Source organism: Tursiops truncatus, chromosome 18 (genome assembly GCF_011762595.2).
Source record: "Tursiops truncatus isolate mTurTru1 chromosome 18, mTurTru1.mat.Y, whole genome shotgun sequence".
NCBI lineage: Eukaryota > Metazoa > Chordata > Mammalia > Artiodactyla > Delphinidae > Tursiops > Tursiops truncatus.
Window position 1 is genome coordinate 74,110,354 of NC_047051.1, and position 21,827 is coordinate 74,132,180.

Below are 21,827 nucleotides of genomic sequence, written 5' to 3' on the forward strand. Positions count from 1 at the left end.
TACCGGACAACCCGCCGCTGGGTATCCGGCCCATCGCGAGCATGCGCGTGCCGGCGGCCCGTTCCCGCGGTATCTTGTCCGTCCGGGCCGCCGTCGCGGGTGGGGAAACTCCTCCGGCCGCGGTCTCTGCGCATGCCCGGGAGGGCGGGCCCGCTTCCCACTCCCGGGAGGAAGGCGAGAGCAGGTGATGTGGGAGCCGGCGGGAGTATTTGCCGGCTACACAGAGCGTGGGCCGGAAGTGGAGGAGCCGAGAGCGGCGCCGCAGGAGCTCCGGGCTACACCGTGGCGACGGCGGCGGCCCCTCGGCTGGAGGAGGACGATGAGGAGCGACGGAAGCGGCGCGGGGGGACGCTTCTCCGCGGCGCCGGGTTCCGAGTCCGCGGCCGACTGCGCAGCCTGCGAGCAGGTCTAAGTAAGTGCGGTGCGGGCCGCGGGGCCGCCGTGTCCCGGGGCCGCGGGGGGCGGCCGGCGAGGGCCTCCCGGGAGCGCGGGGCTGCGCGCCCAGGGCCGTGCGGGACCGGACGGAGCCCTCTCCGCAGCCTCGCCGGCCGAGGGGGGAGAAGCCCAAACAGACGCCGCTGTGGGAACCGAGGCGCGCCGATTCCCGACCGCCCTCCGGTGCGGCGCCGGGACGCTGTCCTAGAAGGTGTCTTAGAATTCGCTGTCAGTGGTGTTTCCAGTAACGTGTACAAACCAGCGCGTGGACACCATCCATCCCCAGCCTAGCCCTCCCCCGCACACAGGAAAAGTGCAGCGAAAATCCCAGCTGCCAGGTGTGAGACATGGAGTAGTCCTGGCCCACTCAGGTCAAGAACAGGTTTAGACCCTGCGAATTCCATGGCAGGAACTTTGGGGTGTTTATGAAACGGGGCGGGAGCACCCCATAGAATTAAGTCAGTTTTGCTGTAGAGTCTTGTCAACATGTGTTTTCTGCAAAATGCATTACGAGAGTTATTGCCCAAGGTATCAGAACCCCAAACAAAGTCTTTTATTCGATAGCTCTTTGGTTTAGGTTCACCATGTTACAGTTACTGCATAGAAAGGCACAAGAAGATGTGGGCTTTAAGTTTTGATGCTTGGCTTTTCATGGATCCTCTCCTGGTATCTTTCGGCACGCGTTAAGAACTTGTGCGCAAGCGTGGGTTAATCTCGTATCTTTTGCTGAGAGGTTAAGTTTTATTCCACGAGCTAAGAACTCGTGGTTGACCATCTAGTGGTATGTCATAATTGTCCTGCTTACGTCCTAGACTGCTCAATTCAGTAGTTGTTAATAGAGACTTACTGTGTGCCAGGCATTGCTCTGTCGACTGAAAATACGGATTTGCATAAGATGATGTCACTGTCATCAAGGAACTCACAGTCTCTGTAAAGCAAATGAATTACACTACGGCAGTGAGTGCCACCACATGAATTTGTACAAACTATAGGATGTGAAATGGTTGGCAGTAGGGAGTAGAGGACCAGGGAAGGCTTTCTGAAGGAGCTGCTACCTGAGCTGGGTTTTGACAGGAAAAAATAAGGCAGCGCCCTAATTCCTTCCTGTGTGCACCTACTCAGGTAATCTCCAGTGAGTCCTACCATTATTTCATCCAGGTCTAGCAGACCTTCTAGTTGTACTTACTCTGCTCTAGTAGATAACAAAGTGCTTTACCTTTTGTCTCGTACAAGTAGCTGCATGTATTAACATACTGTGTTACAGTTGATCGCAGCCGTGTTTCAATTACGTGTTTGACCCCCTTTTTACACACCAGGAGACATATATTTAGAAAGCTTAAGTGAGTTGGCAAAAGCCACCCAGCTGTCAACGTACGGAGCCTGAAAACACCCTCGTTCCCACAGCACGACGCTGCTTGCCATTGATAGGTCCTTTGGAATGATGAAAGTGAGCCAGCTTATGAATATGTGTACATATGGACCTTGGCGAGCCTCCTGGCTTCTCAGCCACACCTCAGGCCCGAACGAGAGCATTTACTAACCAAGCTGTCCTGGGTCAACATTGTGACTTTAGAAGTGGGTACAGGAAACAATCCAACCTAACCTTTTTCTGGGATCTCTTCTCTCCGGTCGCTTACCTCAGGAAAATCTACTTCTGTTTCTCTGTTTTTCTTTAATTTAGAACTCGGTTGTTACTGAGAGATTCTAAAATCTTTCTAATTATCGGTTAGTCACCTCAGGAATGTTTGAGGCCCTTATATACTCTTTTGAGAACAGACCTAAAAAAAAAAAAAAAAGGGTTCTAGTTTTTCTATTTAAGATTTTTTCCCCCTCAAGTGATAGACTGCATAATAAATTATTACATTTTACGTTGCTGTTTCGTATAAGTCTCAACTCCTACAGCCGTATATTGTACTGGAATTGCAAAGCTGTAGTATATCCAGGGCGTGAACTGTGTGCATTTATGAGCTAGCCTGAGAATCTTACTTCTTCTGTAACACTGATTTTATAAGCAAATAAATTCCAAGTTTCACCCGTTTAGTTAATAGTATTTAGAAGACTATCCCGTCGTAAATTGGAAAGGTCCTGAATTTCATTATCAGTTTTAATTCTTACATCAGTGTTTGCATTTTTAGCCTTGTGGATCTATTTTTTTAACCCTTTTCTTTCTTTGATATTTATAATCTCAGAATAAATTGTGATTGACTTCCACAGTGACAAGAATCTGTTATCTTTGTTCTCTCAGAGTTGACTAGATTTGCGAAGTCTTCTGTGCTTCAGGCGAAAGGGAAAGCACAAAAATGCTACTAAGTTGCTGCCTGGTATAATGTTCCAGATGTCTGCTCAAGCCAATTGAAATCCCAGTTTAAATCCAGCATCTCCATAGGCAGTTACTGTTGATTTGTCCCATAGGACTATTAATACACACTTTTTCATTATTGATGACACGTGGGTAACCATTAGGGAAATAGATAATTCATCCTGTGGTGTCTCCAGCACATGGATAGTGGCTGTTTGTGTTTTCATTTCAGCTGTGCAGCTGGCATGGTTTCTTAACTTTCCAGTGCTTAGCAGAAAAGGAGATCCATTGATGCAGGAGGGCTGAATCTGCTTTCTCTGTTACTTGAGATGTGATTGGAAGCTGTGAATTCCCCCAGAGGATACCATTCTCCCCCTGTAATGCAGACGTTAGGTGTGACACATGACTTTGCTTTCCACTTTTTAGTCTTCCCTTGAACCTACACATGGTTTTGTCACTTGTCGGTATGTTTCTGTAATGTACGAGCAGTTTTTATTTTTAAACAAGATGTTCCTAAAATTATCAATCGAGATGGATATAAAGGCCTTTAAAATAATAGTACATTTATGACTTCTTAAAATTGTATTTATAATTGGTTACTCTTCAGTCAGATTGTTTTTGGGGGAAGTCATATTTAATTCATGTATAGGTAAAACATCTTTTGTAGTTTTCAAAGACCTTTTACTGTTGGCAGAATCAGTAAATGAATATATACTGTGCAATATGATATAAACTTCTGCATTTAAAAAATAATGAGAATAATTAGCATTTACTTTTTTTTTTTGCGAGACAGTTCCAGCCTTCATTAAAGTATAATTTTATCTGCGATTGAAAGAGTAACATATTTGTTCAGTTTACTCTGCTGGTATTATTGGGGCAGTCATAATTAAATGTATCCATTCCCATAGTTTGAGCTTTAGTTCTTGATATATCTAAGTTGTTAATCTTTATTTATTTTAAATTTTTGGATAAAATATTGCTAAATGAATAAATAAGTGGAATAGACAGCTGTTTGATGGAAAGTAAGAGAAATTCTTAACCCTAGAGTTGTACTTTGTCCTGTTTTTAAAAAATTGGCAAAAATTTCCCCATGGTTTCTTTAAGTATTCAAGCATAATGAAATCCAGAGATTACTAAAATTATGTTGTGACGGACACATAGTTAAGGTTTTCTTTTTCTTTTGCTCTATGTAAGGACAGTGTGATCTTTCTCTAATTTTCCTTGGCCCCTCTATAATTAAATTTATGTTAGACATATACAGTTACATATGCCCATGATCCCTGAGTAGACCGAGGGCTACTGAGTAGATCATGAGCTACTTAGGAATAGGACTGCATATTTATAAGTTTTAAATAGTCTGTAGTGTCTGAGCACTATGATTCAGATAGCAGGTGTCTGCAAGTATTGGTGGCGTTGTCTTTAATCTTGAAATACTATGATAAGATGCAATGGAATCTGATGAGGCTGGGAAACCAACCCTGGGACCATTTTGTGGTCTGGGCTGGGTTTGAGAACTCCCTTGGGGGACGTGTAGTTGTGTTCTGAGGACTCATATGATTGAAGGTGGGCATACGTTTGGTATTGATCTCTCTTTTTTTTTAAGCCTCAGCTTATTGAACAGTTATTTAAATATTTTTCCTTAGAAATGGAACCATTTGTGATCCTCCAAGTACATATATGAGGGAGCACATAAGGTGATTAAAGGAGGTCAGATGCACATGTTCATCACTCACTCAGTTGACTGGTCACTCAGCTCACCCTGTAACCAACATGGTGGTTCTGACAGCTTCACAGCTATAAATTGTTTATATTTTTAGCCTTAAATGGGTTATTGTATACTTATATGGGCTGATATTTAAAGATAGGAAGCATATGGAGCAATAAAGGTGAACAAAACAAGTTAATGACTATAAAATTCTCAAGATGAGCATCATCAGATTTCTACTTTTCATTCATTTGCTCAAAGTACTTATAGAGTATAAAAAGATACTACTAATATTTCAGAACCATTCTTTTAAAAAGAAAACAATCATAATTAGATTTACTTTGTCTATACATTACAATAAAAATTAGTCTTATTTTGCGGTACGCGGGCCTCTCACTGCTGTGTCCTCTCCCGTTGCGGAGCACAGGCTCCGGACGCGCAGGCTCAGCGGCCATGGCTCACCGGCCCAGCTGCTCCGCGGCACATGGGATCCTCCTGGACCGGGGCACGAACCCGCGTCCCCTGCATCGGCAGGCGGACTCTCAACCACTGCGCCACCAGGGAAGCCCCTAGTCATGTTTTTAATAGATTATTTCTTGAGAAGTGCTCACTAATATCAGATGGCACCTCTGACCACTTCATCTAAATAAAAAGCACAAGAATTGTTTTTAAGGTTGATATTTTTTCATTCGGATATAAGACCTGTGCATGTTATAATAATGTACCTATTATTGATATTGTAACATAGTTAAATTTACTTTGCATGTTATTTTATATGTAGCCCTAGAATCAATTGTTTTTTAAAAAATATATTTGTTTACACATCATGCTTTTTTGTTCATAATTAACATAAAGCATGTAAAACATCAGATGAGGAGGATTTGTTTAGTTTTGGGTAAGTCTGTGTTGTTAACGAAGCATCAGGTACTCAAGGAACAGATAAATTGAGATATCGATGGAGTAGACATGGAGAATGGGAATAATTCATAAACAAGTATGATGGTTGGAGCCATGAGAAAGAATGAAATCCCTGAGGGAAAGAAAGGTAAATACACAGGGCCTTGGAAAATGCCAACATTTAGGGGTGGGTCAGAGCGAGAAACACAGGGATTTGATTATACTGGAAGCTGAGGAAGATTCCAGGTTTGGTGCTACTTAGGGGTACAGTGTTGCAGTGTGGATTGAGAAGAGTCCATTGGATTTATTAGTAAGTGAGGTTTGCTTTTTATGAGAGATCATCACAAGAGCTCATGCATCAGATCCTCTACTAGCGAGTAGTTAGCAGTTACTGGGGTGGTCGAAGCCATAGATAGATGGGCTTTAGAGACATTTGATATGTGAGAGCTGGTGTGATAACTTGGCAAAGGTAGAATTGAGAAATGAGAATAAGTGAGGTACTTATTTAAGACGTAGGCATAAGATTAGAAACAGTAATAATGTAGAAGAAGAATGGCAGATGAAGGATATTGGTTGACCGAGCTTCTATGCTCTACAGGTCTAATGTTCTTTCCCTCTAAACAGCCTTTTTAAGTAGTATAAACATTGATTTCACTTGGAGTACATTAAACTCAAATTTCTCTTTATTGTTTATGATGCTAAGATGTTATCAGCAGGTGCATTGCAGCATGCAAAAGAACCTGGCAAATAACCCATCTCTTCTGGCAACACATTTCATAAATTTTCCTCATAGGATGTACTTTCTTTTTTTTTTTTTTTGCGGTACGCGGGCCTCTCACTGTTGTGGCCTCTCCCGTTGCGGAGCATAGGCTCCGGACACGCAGGCTCAGTGGCCATGGCTCACGGGCCCAGCCGCTCCGCGCCATGTGGGATCTTCCCAGACCAGGGCTCGAACCCGTGTCCCCTGCAGTGGCAGGTGGATTCTTAACCACTGCGCCACCAGGGAAGTCCGAGAAAAGGTTTTGTTAACCCTTTATTCAAACTAATTTTTTGACAAAATAAGTGGAAAACTTACTGTTAGCTCTAGGATCTGTGCAGTGGACTGTACCGGCGGCAATGTTCATTTTTATTGATCATCATAGCATCTGGGTTTATGTGAAGTTGTTTTTACATCTCAGCAGATGGCTCTAGTAATTGTACTTTGTTGATAGTTTCAGCAAATTTATCAAAAAAAATCCTTCCTATATTGTTTGATAGATCCAGTTCCATTAAGAGCATGGAGGTGTGATACAGAAGGAGGAGCAGAAATTATTGGCTAATTGGGTTATAGGAAAAATAAGGCAGTTCGTGCATGGAGGTCTCTTTCTAAACCGCCAGTATGCCGTAATGTATTATAGAGAAGAGACACACACTCTAGAACAGTTTTTATTAACCTGTCCTTAAAATTGACATCCATTTGATATTCCTCAAAATGAACTGATTTTATTGACTTCCACAGTTTAACAATCCATTGCAAGATTACCTTTGTTTATCACAAAGTCATTTAATTAAGGCGGCTTTTCAGGAATGCTTTGTGGAAAACTGCAAGGTTAAATCCCTACTGTTCCTAACCAATAATGGACTCAGATATGCCATTTTTCTGGTGTCCAGTCTTAAATATATATGTCTGACGCTCAGAATGCAGTTGTGTTTTCTTAGAAATCTAATAAATTCAGATACATTACTGGATTGTTCATTTAAAAAAAAAATTTTAGTTTTGAATGTATATAAAGTGCTGTACTACCCATAGGGATACAGTAGTGAAAAAGAAAAACACAGTTCCTGGCCTTACACATTTAAATTCAATATTGTATGTTGAAAAGATTCTGAAGACGAAGCAGCTGTTATAGGAAATTACCAGTGATTTAAGAAGCATCCATACCATGAACATAATGAGATTCTAAGAGACTCAGAAATAGTTAGATGCTTTGAAGTCAGAGATTAAGAGCTTTGGGTCAAAAAGGCTTGATTTCTCGTCTTGTCTCTAGCATTAATCAGCCTTGTAAACGTTAGCAAGTTGCTTCACCTCTCTACCTGTTTTTTTTTTTTTTTCATCTGTAAAAGGGAAATAACATTACGTGCTTCCTTAAGTTGTGAGGATTAAATGACTTAAATTGGAAAAATGAGTCAGCTGAAAATTAATGAAAATTGCTCAGACACTGTTACGCCCTCAGAGATGCCACCAGAGCATGAGGTATGCTGGGGACTGTGGTTCCTGACAGAGGAGCCCAGGAAGACGGCTGCTGTTATTCACTAACCATGATCACAGGGAGACCACACTTCTGTCCCAGCCTCACTTCACTTCGAAATATGTCATCTCAGCCAGTGAGCAGGTCTCTGGATATTGAGAGCTAGCGCATCAACAATTCCCTATTCCGGGGTTAAAATGCCCTTAAATATTTCTGTAGTTACAATGGGAGAGCTGGTTGGATCAACAGTGAGATACTTGAGCAGAACTTATTTCAGAAGCTCTCACTGATCATGGATCCTGTCCTGTTCCCATCCTCTGGAAGAAAGAGGAGAAGGAAGAGCCCAGTGCGAGAGACCAAAAGGCTGATCGCTGTACAGAGCTTGTGATTTCTGGGGAAGAGCTCAGAAACTTGTTTTCAGGAAATTTCTCAACAAAAGATTTGACTGTCATGTGATGCTGGCATATCTCATGTTCTCAGGCATTTCTCATTATATGAGGTTAGATTTACTGTGTACATTATAGAAAGACCTTTAAAAAATAGATGTTTTGCCATAATTTCCTATGAATGATTATAAATATATGCAAGCAACTGTGTGTTTAAAAAAGCAAATTTATCTTTAAACATCTAGTTGCAGTTCCCAAGAAGGACAGAATGAAATAAGATGATGTAAAAACAAAGATCATGGTAATGATGACAGTCATGGTAATGACCATAATAGCTGTTTACTGAGCCTTTTCTGTGAGTGAAGTCTTGTTTTGGAGGCAGCAAAAAAAAAAAAAAAAAAGAGGCCACTTTTTTAAAAAAGATATTTTTTCAAAGTTTGAAAATCGAAAACTTTATATAGTTTAATCTATATAGGTGGTTTGAATTTCAAAATATGCCCTGTCCATGTATTATGAGGTTTATGTTTTATTTAGAGTTGTATTAGTTTTTTATAAGAACTTTGATGTGAAAACTTGAGTCAATTCGCTCCTGATTATCCAGGTTGTAGGAGTGCTTTGCCATGCCCTTATCAAATTCCTATATATTTTTTTCTTACAGGTGCTTGGTAAGTTCTAATTTTGATGTTAATTCAAGCAGAACATGGTTAAGAATGTAGTAGTACAGCCAGAAATACTAGTCACAAAAGCAAATGAAGTTAATATACCTGTAGCATTTGTAAATGCTTTTTTATTAATTTTATTTGATAATGCTGACCAGCTTTATAAATAGGCATTTTTAGAATTCTCATTCTACTGAAAAGGAAATTCAAACTGGAAATAACTGATAAACCCAAGATTATTTAACAAATAAATGGTAGAGCAGACTTTAAGGGTGATGGAATTTTAGTGTTTTTTTCCTACTATATCACCAAATAAGTGATATTTGAGTTACTCATCTCTCTGATACTTCTGCCATAAACGATTGGCTTGACTATGAAGAAAAGTACATTTTTTCCCTAAAGAAATATCTTAAATGGTATCTTATTTTCCAGATGACACAGTGCCTTAGTATATTTGTATGTTATATCCCAAACCTTGTTAATCCTAATCATTATACAAAAATTATTTTATTTTGATGTATAAAGTAAATGCCAGTCTGTTTTCAAATTTTCCTAATATAACTTCCGGGTACAAATGAAAATCATTCTCTTAAAGAAATAAAATTAAGTAAGCATTAGATGAAAAATTTAAGTGCTCAGATGTGTTGTTCAGACTTATCCACTACAGTGAAGGATTATAGAGTAGCCCTGTATAATTTAAGCTGTTGATGAATAGTGGTCAGAGATTGTAAACAGCATTGATTATTGACCTGGAACAGTTATTCAGTATTCAGTGTAATTGGCTTATTTGGCTGCTGTAGTGTAGCCTCTTTCAATCTGGTTCTTATCCAGGTCTGACACCTAAGGCTCAGGTATTGCTTCTCTAGTTGTTAAGCCTGGATTTTTGTTTTACCTCACATACCTGCTTTTCTCTGGCTTAACATAGTGCTTATTGTAATAAAACTTGCTGCAACTGGGTGGCAGTGTTGATTTTAGAGAAACTTCAGAAAAATGCTACACTGTTGGTTTATGTTCAAAGAGAGTTATTTGAACGCAAATTCAGATTCGAAGGTCCATGTTTAGCGGAATAGTAAAATATTTTTGATGAGATTATAATGAAAAATTGAATCTATTAAATTGTCTAACTCATCTTTGTAGCCAGTATAATTTAACTTGGTTTTCAGTGTTTAAATCTAATTTGATGAACTAAAATGCCACATTTATTAGCTTATGACATACAGTAAAATTTTATAAAGATAAGTCATTAACAATTATTTATTAAATTTAAGAATAACTTCTTTATGGTAGTTTTGTTAGTGAGTAAAAGAGAATGTAATTTTTAAAAATGGTAAATATATAAGTAAATGAGTACTACATAAGCAAAATTGTGACATCTCACCTCTTGTGCCTTTTTAAGACAACACACATAAACTTTATTTGATAACAAAAACAATGACTTCTGAAAGCTTTTCTTTTGTATTTTCTTTACATCAGTTATAGTTTTTAGCAAACTTTAAAAAGATTTTTCTCCAGTAAGTCGTTTTCTTCATTTATCTCTGGTTCTGAAATAGAATTTCTGTGTCTTTGTTTCACACTTATCCCCCAAGTGTTCATGGCCTCATCAGTATACTGTAGCAATCTTTGTTGACCCGCTGGTGTGAAATTGCAGTGAGGGCTCTATAAAAGATTGAGCATATTTCACAGTATTAACTATCTAAAGTTTCTTTTTAATCAGGTATGAAAGACAAATTATTAGACTTTTTCTTAAAAATAATACAATATTAGAAACTAGTGTTCCATTTAAATTATTTTTTAAATTTAGCTGTGAGAACCTCCAAATAGAAGGGAACGTATTTTATATTTTTTATTTTAGTTTAGTTATAATTTTTTTCTATAATGTGAAAAAGAAAATTGACAACAAATTCTATTGGATTGGTCTTGATAGGTTAGAATCTGTTAACTACCTCTTTAATAAAATTTGCCCTCAACCTACCTAGCTCAGTAAAGTTGTTTTGGGTCCATCTCCTAGAGAAATGGAAACAAAAGCAAAAATAGACAAATGGCACTTAATTAAACTTAAAAGCTTTTGCACAACAAAGTAAATCATAAAGAAAACGAAAAGACAGCCTATGGACTGGGAGAAAATATTTGCAAACCGTGAGACCAACAAGGCCTTAATTTCCAAAATATACAAACAGTTTATACTGCTCAACATCAAAAAAAAAACCCCAAAACCCTCAACCCAATCCAAAAATGGGCAGAAGACCTAAATAGACATTTCTCCAAAGAAGACATACAGGTGGCCAGTGGCACATGAAAAGATGCTCAGCGTCACTGATTATTAGAGAAATGCAAATCAAAACTACAATGAGGTACCACCTCACACTGATCAATCAAAATGGCCATCATCAAAAAGTCTACAAATAATAAATACTGAAGAGGTTGTGGAGAAAAGGAAGCTCTCCTAAACTGTTGGTGAGAATGTAAGTTGGTGCAGCCATTATGGAGAACAGGATGGAGGTTCCTTAAAAACTAAATATAGAATTACTCTATGATCGAGCAGTCTCATTCCTGGGCATATATCCAGAAAAGACGAAAACTGTAATTCAAAAAGATGGATGCACCCCAGTGTTCATAGCAGCACTATTTACAATAGCCAAGATGTGGAAGCAGCCTAAATATACATCAACAGATGAATGGATAAAGAAGATGTGGCATACACACACACACACACACACACACACACACACACACACACACACACACACAGAGTGGAATATTACTCAGCCCCAAAAATGAATGACATAATGCCATTTGTAGCAACATGAATGGACCTAGAGATTGTCATGTTAATTGAAGTAAGTCAGACAGAGGAAGACACCGTATGGTGTCACTTATATGTGGAATATAAAAAAAATATACAAACGAGTTTATTTACAAAACAGAAATAGACTCACAGATATAGAAGGCAAACTTATGGTTACCAAAGGGGAAAGAGGGGGAGATAAATTGGGAATTTGGGATTAACAAGTATACACTGTTAGATAAACAAGGACCTACTATGTAGCCCAAGATACATTCAATATCTTGTAATAACATTATGGAAAAGAATCTGAAAAAGTTATATATGTGTGTGTGTGTGTGTGTGTGTGTGTGTGTGTGTGTGTTATGTATGTATCTATATATAACTGAATCACTTTGCTGTACACCTAAAACATTGTAAGTCAACTATATTTCAATTTAAAAAAAGAATAAAATACCAAGGAATAAATTTAACCAAGGAGGTAAAAGAATTGAACACTGAACACTATAAGACATTAATGAAAGAAATTGAAGGATACACAAGAAAGTGGAAAGGTATTTGGTACTCATGGATTGGAAGAATTAACATTGTTCATACTGCCCAAAGCAGTCTACAGATTCAGTACAATCCCTATCAAAATTCCAGTGGCATTTATCTCAGAAATAAAACAAATAATCCTAAAATTTGTATGGAACTACAAAAGACCCTGAATAGTCAAAGTATTCTTGAGAAAGGAAAACAAAGGTGGGGACATCATGCTTCCTGATTTCAAACTATATTACAAAGCTATAGTAATCAGAACAGTATGGTATTGGCATAAAAACAAACACATAGATCAGTGGAACAGGATAGAGAGCCCAGAAATAAACCCACACATAATATGTCAATTTATGACAAAGAATATACAATGAGGAATGGACAGTTTCTTCAATAAATGATATTGGGTAAACTGGGTAGCCACATGTGGAAGAATGAAACTGGACTACTGTTTTACACCATACAGAAAAATTAACTCGAAATGGATTAAAGTCGTGAAATTTAGCACTAACTCAAAAAGATATATGCACCACCATGTTTACTATAGCATTATTTACTATAGCCAGGATACAGAGACAACCTAGGTGTTCATTGATGGATGAATGAATAAAGAAAATGTGGGATGTGTCTGTGCGTACACACACACAATGGAGTATTATTCATCCGTTAAAAAGGAGGACATTTTGCCATATATAACAACATGGATAGATCTTGAGGGCATTATACTAAGTAAAGTAAGTCAGAGAAGGACAAATACTGTATGATCTCACTTATATGTAGATTCTGAAAACAAACAAAACAACCCCATACTCATAGATAGAGAGAACATATTGATTGTTGCCAGAAGCTGGGGGTAGTGAGCAAAATAAAAGAAGTGGGTCAAAAGGTATAAACTTAACAGTTGTAAAATAAGTCATGGGGATGTTATGTACAGCATGGTGACAAGTTAATACTGTATTGCATGTTTGAAAGTTGCTAAGCGTAGATCTTAAAAGTTCTCATCACAAGAAAAAGATTTTGTAACTATGTATAGAGATGGATGTTAACTAGATTTATTGTGATCATTTTGCAGTATATACAGATATTGAATCATTATGTTGTACACCTGAAATTAATATGGTATATGTCAGTTTTACCTCAAATTAAAAAGTTGCCCTCACCTTACCTAGCTGACCAGTGGGTGCACCAGGAGCACTAGAAGCATGCTGCTTGGTCTCCAGGCTCTTCTGTCTGCAAAGCTGGGACACGGCCAATCCACTTATGCTGCAGAGCGTTTGTTCCCTCATATAAAAAATTGGGAACATGGCATCAGCTTATTTTTCTGTCAAATCAAGGAGAATACATGAATGAAAGTACCTGCATTTTTTTTAAGAAAATGAATATAGTTTGATGAATATTTGTGTTTCATATATACAGCAGTGGAGGGAGAAAGGAGACCTTGAGAACTGAAGGGATGAAGAAAATTAGAACAATCGATTTTGTGGATGGATTGATGTAGGTTTCCAAGGATTCACCTAGTACCATGATTTATTACATCATGGATCTAACTTTTAAAATAATAGATGTATGTTGAATTACTGATTCTCCCTATCTCTGTCTCTCTTCAGGACGCTTACGGAGAGCCACAATGGAAAAGTCCTGGATGCTGTGGAACTTTGTTGAAAGATGGCTAATAGCTTTGGCTTCATGGTCTTGGGCTCTCTGCCGTATTTCTCTTTTACCTTTAATAGTGACTTTCCATCTGTATGGAGGCATTATCTTACTTTTGTTAATATTCATATCAATAGCAGGTATTCTCTATAAATTCCAGGATGTATTGCTTTATTTCCCAGAACAGCCATCTTCTTCACGCCTTTATGTTCCCATGCCGACTGGTATTCCACATGAAAACATTTTCATCAGAACCAAAGATGGAGTGCGTCTAAATCTTATTTTGATAAGATACACTGGAGACAATTCGCCCTATTCCCCAACTATAATTTATTTTCATGGGAATGCAGGCAACATAGGTCACAGGTTACCGAATGCATTGCTTATGTTGGTTAACCTCAAAGTTAATCTTTTGCTTGTTGATTATCGAGGATATGGAAAAAGTGAAGGAGAAGCAAGTGAAGAAGGACTCTACCTAGACTCTGAGGCTGTGCTAGACTACGTGATGACCAGACCTGACCTTGACAAAACAAAAATTTTTCTTTTCGGCCGTTCCTTGGGAGGGGCAGTAGCTATTCATTTGGCCTCTGAAAATTCACATAGGATTTCAGCCATTATGGTGGAGAACACATTTTTAAGCATACCGCATATGGCCAGCACTTTATTTTCATTCTTTCCAATGCGTTACCTTCCTTTATGGTGCTACAAAAATAAATTTTTGTCCTACAGAAAAATCTCTCAGTGCAGAATGCCTTCTCTTTTCATCTCTGGACTCTCTGACCAATTAATCCCACCAGTAATGATGAAGCAACTTTATGAACTTTCCCCATCTCGGACTAAGAGATTAGCCATTTTTCCTGATGGAACTCATAATGATACATGGCAATGCCAGGGTTACTTCACTGCCCTTGAACAGTTCATCAAAGAAGTAATAAAGAGTCATTCTCCTGAAGAAATGGCAAAAACTTCATCTAATGTAACAATTATATAATTTTTTTTTGATTAATGCACTGTATTTTAATTTGTGCAGAATGATAAAGAATGTTCCTTTCTAGAAGTGTGTTATATCTGTACTTGTCTGAAGAGTGACATTAAACTTTGAAAGGACTTCAGTGCTCCTTTAAAATGATCCAAATAGTTTTTTACATTTGAAGGACTATAATCATTGGGATTTCATACATTTTCATCGAACCTTTCAATATGGTTATGTATCCATATCTTTAGTTTAGTATGCTATCATAATAGCATATTCAGAAGTTTCTTGTTGCTGAAGTTGTGTAATCTACGTGACACTTAGATTAATGACTAAGTGTGGAAGGAGACATGTAAACAAGAAACCTTTGGGTATTATTCCTTTAGTAAATATTGGGACAATCATGGTAAGCAAACTTAGTTCTGTAATTGCATTTTTCACCTTAAAAATGAAATGCATGATGGTATTTTATTCCTTGACTTATGCAATGCAATGTTTTTAATGTAAATACTGGTCATATACCAATGTATATGGTAACCTGGGTTATATCTATTTTTATGTAAACTCTATTTTGTTTTTAGCAAGAAATGAAATTGAGGCCTATGTGCAGGTTGCCATTGAATTTTGCTCTGGTGAATGCTGAGATCCAGCTTTTTCTTACAAATAAATGGGACCCCATTTTCCAATATAAACGTACCGTGTTTTGTTAGGTACAGTCTGGATCATGGCATGTAAAAATAGAAATTGAGAATTTTACTGCAGCTTTGATGTGCATATTTGAACTTTTTAACATTTGTAATTTTGGTGGCAAAGAGAATTTTAGCTTCTGTCGATTTTGTAAGTCTACAGCTGAACCACTAATAGCAGTCATAATGAAGATTAGAATCTGTTTAAGAATTAGGAAGTCTTATCATTACATTATTGTACATACTATTTTACAAGAATTCCCACATTTCATTTTTAAGTCCAAGTATCTAGGTATATCTGTCCCACTAAAGCCAGGATATCATTTATTGGACTTTCTGAAAATAAAAGTTACAAAAACAAAAGTAAATGAAAACTATATTCTTTGGTCTGATGTTTCAGTTATGAAATAGAAGAACTGCATCAAAAGACAGCTTTAGGAAGTCTTATTTATTTTCTACATGTGAGAATGTGCGGATAAAGGAACTCTAGGGCTTTTGATCACAGAACCTGTGACCACATTTAACAATTAAATGGCTGTAAGTGGGAAGTAGTATTTCGACATATAGAAGGTAAGAAAAATCTTATTTAAGAAAAGAGCCCCTTAATCCTTACAGGATTTACCTTAAGATATATAAGCTAAGTTGTTTCAAGCAGTCCTCAAAAATTAGATGTAATTGAGCTCTGTACATTATGTCAGCTTTAACATATGATATTCTGAGTATTTTAGCTATATTTATTGGCTTTGTGCAAGCAGCTAGGGCAGAGAAATAATGGGTCAGTAATCTTGACCTTAATTGAAACTCTTTCCATAGAGATAGGGCTAGAAATACTTTTGCCAAATAACATTCTTATCATTCACTTTATGTCAGTATTTAGAAAAAAAATAAATTATAGCAAGTATGATTTCTAAAGGATAATGTTTTCTATAAATTGTAAAAACATCATGCGTTTTTAAAAAAAGTTGGAAACGCGTATCATGGAAGGTGTATTTTATATTTATAAATTCACTAAAATTAAAGGCTACTTTTCATCTTGTCAATCATAGCTATATAGAATGACTATCCTAAATAGTAATGTATTAACAAGAACGTTAATACAACAAAATGTAGTGTATTTAGACATGAGTTTACATGGCACACCTTAGACTTGTATCATTCTTTAAAGTTTACAAAGTACCTTATGTTTTCATGTGATGATTTAGTCTAGTACACTATGGAGGAATTTATCAACTTTAGTTATAAATATTATGCTGATGAAGTATAAAAAGCTTTTTCTTCATCAGTGTTTTGTTTTATGCTGCCTTTTTTTTTTTTTTTTTTTTTTTTAGTACTCCAGGTTTATTAACAATCCCCCCCTCTTCTTTTTGACCCAGGACTTCAGAAGTTGTGGATTACATGTGTCCCATCCCTACCTTCATTCTCCTCTTTGGGTTGAGGAGCCTTTCTTTCTGCAACAAAAGGAAAAGGTGTCTAGGGTTGTAGCACATCTTTCCTTCCTAGTTTCCTTCTGTATTTGAGACTGGTTCCTTAGATGGGAAGAGAGTAGAAGACAAACTCCTATTATCAGGGGTCCATGAAGCCTGTGGCATCATTTTTTTAAAGCATGTCTAATATTGTGGCCAAAGCAATTGGTCTTAATAAAACATGAATTCTTCATGAGTCATACCTTAATTTTGGACTTATCTCTTAGTGGGAATAGGTGTGTGTCCATCTTGTTTATTAATTTTTGGCTCATTGATGTAAGAGCAGCTGTAGGAGTTTCTGAATGAGTTTTTAAGTTATTAAGCTACTGGAATTTGGAAACCCTAGAGTGATTTTAAATATGGCAAGAAAAAATCCGTTGAGATCAAAATCCATTATTTTAAAAGGGATTATTGGGGGTAAAATGGCAAAAAAGATCCTAAAAAAAGATATTGCAAAATACAGGAAAAAATCATTTGTAACAGATAAAAGAATACTAATAGGATAGAAACAACTGGAAAGGGAAATGTGACATCGTTCTTAAATGTAGATCTAGGAAATAATTAGCTGGTGAGGTTGGTGAAAAGGAAGCATAACATGTAAAACAGATCATTTGAACTCAAGGTGTTTCTAACGGAGAAGGCAACTGGAGCACCTGATACTGCATCTACCCTATGTCTTTGCAAACACTTTGACTGTAAAATTGGTGGTTTCGTTAAAATGGTGTTCTGAAATTTGTTATGGGGCAGCTTAAATTTATCTTTTCATGACTGTAGACAGTTGAGAATAACCCAAATTCTACCTTTGGTAATGCGTCACCAGATTAATGATACCGTAATATTTATTGAGAATCATACCACCTGATGCTTTCATACTCATTTCTTTTGTTTATAAGATTTGGTTTGAGGTGGGTATGGGCTTGTTTGGTGGAATTAAAGAATGAAGGCCATACTCAGTTTTATATAAACTAACATGCAAGCCCAGCCAAAGTGTAGTTTTTGACTGAGTCCTGTCCTTGAGGTTAGGAATAAATAAGGTAAACCTTAAAAGAGGGTGTCGCAGAAGTCACTTTTTAAATTAGACTATGATTGAGATATACTGAAAACCTCCACTGACCTCTCCCCTCTCTGTTTTTCTTATTATGTTTGACAGCAATTATGGAGAAGGAAATGTGAAAAGAATTAGTCATAATGCTTTTGGATTATCCTTAAATTTATGTATTTTCATATCACTCAGGTAAAGTTGGGAAATGACAGAGCACAGACATATTTTTAAAATCGGAGTAGAAAATAAAAAGCACTTCTGTTGACTTATATTGCCATATGCGCACATCATCTCAGCTAATCAGAAATAGTATATCCATTTGTATGACAAAATAAATGCATTCATCCTAATAGTAGTCAACACATTTTGCCAGATGGTGCAAATATACCTCCATTTATATTTTGTATCTTAAAAATGTAGTTTAACAATAGGACTGTGTGTAAGAGACACTTTTTTTACGAAAAGTGTCATATATACATATGTAACAGGGATGAGTGTGTGTTGTTTAACATCATTTATAACAGAATTTCTGTCAGTACTCCATATACTGAAAATTCAAGTTGTTTTCAACTTCTTCAAATGCGTTCAGGATAAAATAAGTTAACCCAATTTCATAATGTAAATCATATTTTTGTTATTTGCCATATTTTATTTGAAGCAGTGATAAAATTTTATAACTCAAATCTGAATGTTATAGTACATTATGTGCTAATCATGGCAAAAGCGAACATTTACATTTGTGTTTTTACAATAAATTTCTTTTAAAATACACTTTCTATTTTTCTGTACTGACATATGCAATAAATTGATACATTAAAAGTTTGATTAATGTCTTAAGATAGTTTGTATTCAGTCTTTTCTATTAATCTAGATTATATGGTAGGACATTAAAGCTTCCTTAATGATCAAATAAACTCCTGAATTTGTTCAGAAATTAATTTTTATTGTACTAATGGTGTGAATAAAAAGTAGAAGTTAGATTTATTTTCCCTTTCCTCGTATTTTTCTCTCACATACATTTCATTTAGGCTAATATTAAATATTTTCTATATGTGAACTGCTGGTGAATGAATAGACCCAAAGCATTTGATTAGTTACATTAATCTAGGAATAAATAGATTTTAACTGTTCATGGTCATGTTGTCTTGAGATTTCATAAAGTGCCCTTTTATGAAATTATGCTTTTTTTTCTCTTATTATACTGTGTTAATGATTTGGGATGATTACAGAAATGGCCTAATATTCATTCGACCTTTAGGGGGCTGTAGCTTGCTTTCCTTAACCAGAAATTTGCATGCTTAAATAGTGTCACAACCAGCTGGATGATAGGAAATGTATGACAAACCTTAAATGGCCCCCTGTAAGTGCAGATGAAGAATTCACCTAGTGGAGACCATTTTTCCATGGGTAGATCTGGTGGGAAGAAGCATCCCTCATGTACTTCCCTGAGAGATCACCAACCTGAATCCTTTAGATAACTAGTTCTTATTTTCAAGTGATAATTTTTTCACGTTCCTATTTCACTCTTCAACTCCTGCTTTACATCCTAAAGATGATGAGCAGTTGGATCTGGTTAGAGACTGTAACTCCTGTCTTATTAAGGGGAAGGGAGGGAAAAGATACCTTTTCAATACCTACAAGTGTAGAATGTGTTAATGTCATTGAACCCTCACAGCAAACTGTCTAGTAATTTACATATAAAACTCCCATTTCATAATAAACGAGCTCAGAGTGATTCAGTAATGTGCTCAAGATCACCCAGAATGGAGCTGGGATCTGAATGTATCTCCAGTTCTAAATCTAGGACAATTGCACATTCCCTCATTTACTCAGTGAAACAATTTGTTTTTATCCATGTTGGAGTTGATTTAAGACATTGAAATGAAATTAAAAGTGGCTATGTATAGAAAATTAGGAATATACAAGAAACTACACTTTTTTCAAAGTAGTTAAATATATGTTCCTGCAGGAAAATGTAGAAGTTAATTAACCTCATAAGACTTCTCATCCTCTTTCCTCAGCCTTTTATAGAAAAATTTAGGAGTCATCTTCCTCGTGAAGTGAAACTGATATATCTGATCTTGCTGTTTCTTTTTCCAATAAGATTTATTTTCCCAGCCTTTCCTCTATTACCATACCACCATACCAGTCCCTGGAATTATTTTATAATAGCTGACATTTTAATTGAATGCTTGTTATGTACCAGGTATTGTTCTGACTCCTTTTTGTCATTTATTCTTTTTTAAAAAAATTTTTGGCTGCCCTATGTGGCTTGTGGATTCTAGTTCCCTGACCAGGGATTGAACCCAGGTCCACGGCAGTGAGAGTGTGGAGTCCCAACCACTGGACCACCAGGGAATTCCCTGTCATTTATTCTTGATAACTGAATAGTCTATGATCTGGTGTCCAAACCCACTGACCCCACTCCTCCATGTTTGTCCTGTTCTAATTTGTCAGAAAAATCTGCATGCCTTTCCCTAAGAGCATTTAATGACTTCATTTCTCATTAAAGTCAAGACTTCTTGGTCTATAAGGTCCTTCACCAACTACACAATCTCATTGTGAAAGAAGTTTTCTCTTTCTGTTTCATAAGCCAAATTCATTCCTCCTCTATGTGTTTACCCGTGTCCGGTGCTTTAACTGCTAGGTGGAATGTCCTCTCACCTTGCTAGGCTCCCAAGCTCATCACCCGAATTCAACATTGTACTGGAGGTTCCATGCAGGACAATTAGGCAGGAAATAAAAGGCATCTAGATCAGAAAGGGAGAAGTAATATTTACAGATGATGTGAGCTTGTGTATAGGAAATCCTAAGGAATCCACTAAAAATATGAGAACTAATAAATGAACTCAGCAAGGTTGCGGGATTCAAGATCCATATACAAAAATCAGTTTCATTTGTAGACACCATCAATAAACCCCCAAATGAGAGTTCTGTAGCTTGGATTATGTACCCCAAAAAGATATGTTGAAGTCCCAACACCTGGTACCTATGAATGTGACGTTACTGGAAATAGGGTTTTTGCAAATGTCATTAAGATGTAATTCAAATGAGATCCTTCTGGAGTAGGGTGTACCATTAATATAGTATGACTGGTATCCTTATCATAAAAAGAGAAAAGACATAGAAACAGACATACATGGAGAGGAGAATAACATGTGAAGACACAGCCAGAGGAAAGATGGTCGTGTGGCAATGAAGACAGGTTGGATTTATGCAGCAGCACCAAGGAATGGCAAGGATTTCTGTCAGCCGTTAGAAGCTAGGAGAGAGAGTATGGTCCTGCTGACACTTTGATTTCGGATATCTCTCATTCAGAGCTGTGAGAGAATGAACTTTTGTTGTTTACGTCACTTAGTTTGTGGCTCTATGTTAATGGCAGCCCTAATATATTTTTTAAACTTCCATTTACAATAGCACCAAAAATAATGAAATACTTAGGAATGTACTTAACAATAAAGGCAAAATGTTTTCTCTGCAAACTACATAACATTTTTTAAAGAAAAAGAAGTCAAATAAATGGAAACTAATCACATATTTGTAGATTGAAAGATTTATTATTGTTAAGATGGCAATCAAGGGATCAATCCACGAAGAAGATATAACAATTGTAAATATTTATGCACCCAACAGAGGAGCACCTCAATATATAAGGCAAATGCTAACAGCCATAAAAGAGGAAATCGACAGTAACTAAAGTGGGACTTTAACACCCCACTTTCACCAATGGACAGATCATCCAGAATGAAAATGAGTAAGGAAACACAAGCTTTAAATGATACATTAAACAAGATGGACTTAATTGATATTTATAGGACATTCCATCCAAAAACAACAGAATACACTTTCTTCTCAAGTGTTCATGGAACATTCTCCAGGATAGATTATATCTTGGGTCACAAATCAAGCCTTGGTAAATTTAAGAAAATTGAGATCGTATCAAGTATCTTTTCTGACCACAACGCTATGAGACTAGATATCAATTACAGGAAAAAAAATCTGTAAAAAATACAAACACAAGGAGGCTAAGCAATACACTACTAAATAACCAAGAGATCACTGAAGAAATCAAAAAATACCTAGAA

The 21,827-nt window shown here is 36.9% G+C and overlaps 2 protein-coding genes across 3 annotated transcripts in view; both read left to right on the forward strand.

Annotated features, from left to right (window-relative positions):
* Positions 1-277: 277 nt before the first annotated feature.
* Positions 278-18,579, forward strand: ABHD13 (abhydrolase domain containing 13). Its single transcript, XM_019921085.3, has 2 exons — positions 278-412; positions 13,536-18,579. Exon 2 carries the CDS (start codon positions 13,556-13,558, stop codon positions 14,567-14,569), a length of 1,014 nt encoding a protein of 337 aa, XP_019776644.1. The 5' UTR covers positions 278-412; positions 13,536-13,555; the 3' UTR covers positions 14,570-18,579.
* The window catches only part of TNFSF13B (TNF superfamily member 13b), an 82,951-nt gene continuing 61,406 nt past the window's right edge, over positions 283-21,827 (forward strand). For both annotated transcript variants that reach the window (XM_073795401.1, XM_073795402.1), the window contains exon 1: positions 283-412. The gene's annotated coding sequence lies outside the window, so the exon portion shown is untranslated. The remainder of the gene's footprint in view (positions 413-21,827) is intronic.

Bases quoted from the DNA above. Each gene is read 5' to 3' on its own strand.
- ABHD13 (XM_019921085.3), top strand. From the start codon at position 13,556: ATGGAAAAGTCCTGGATGCTGTGGAACTTTGTTGAAAGATGGCTAATA.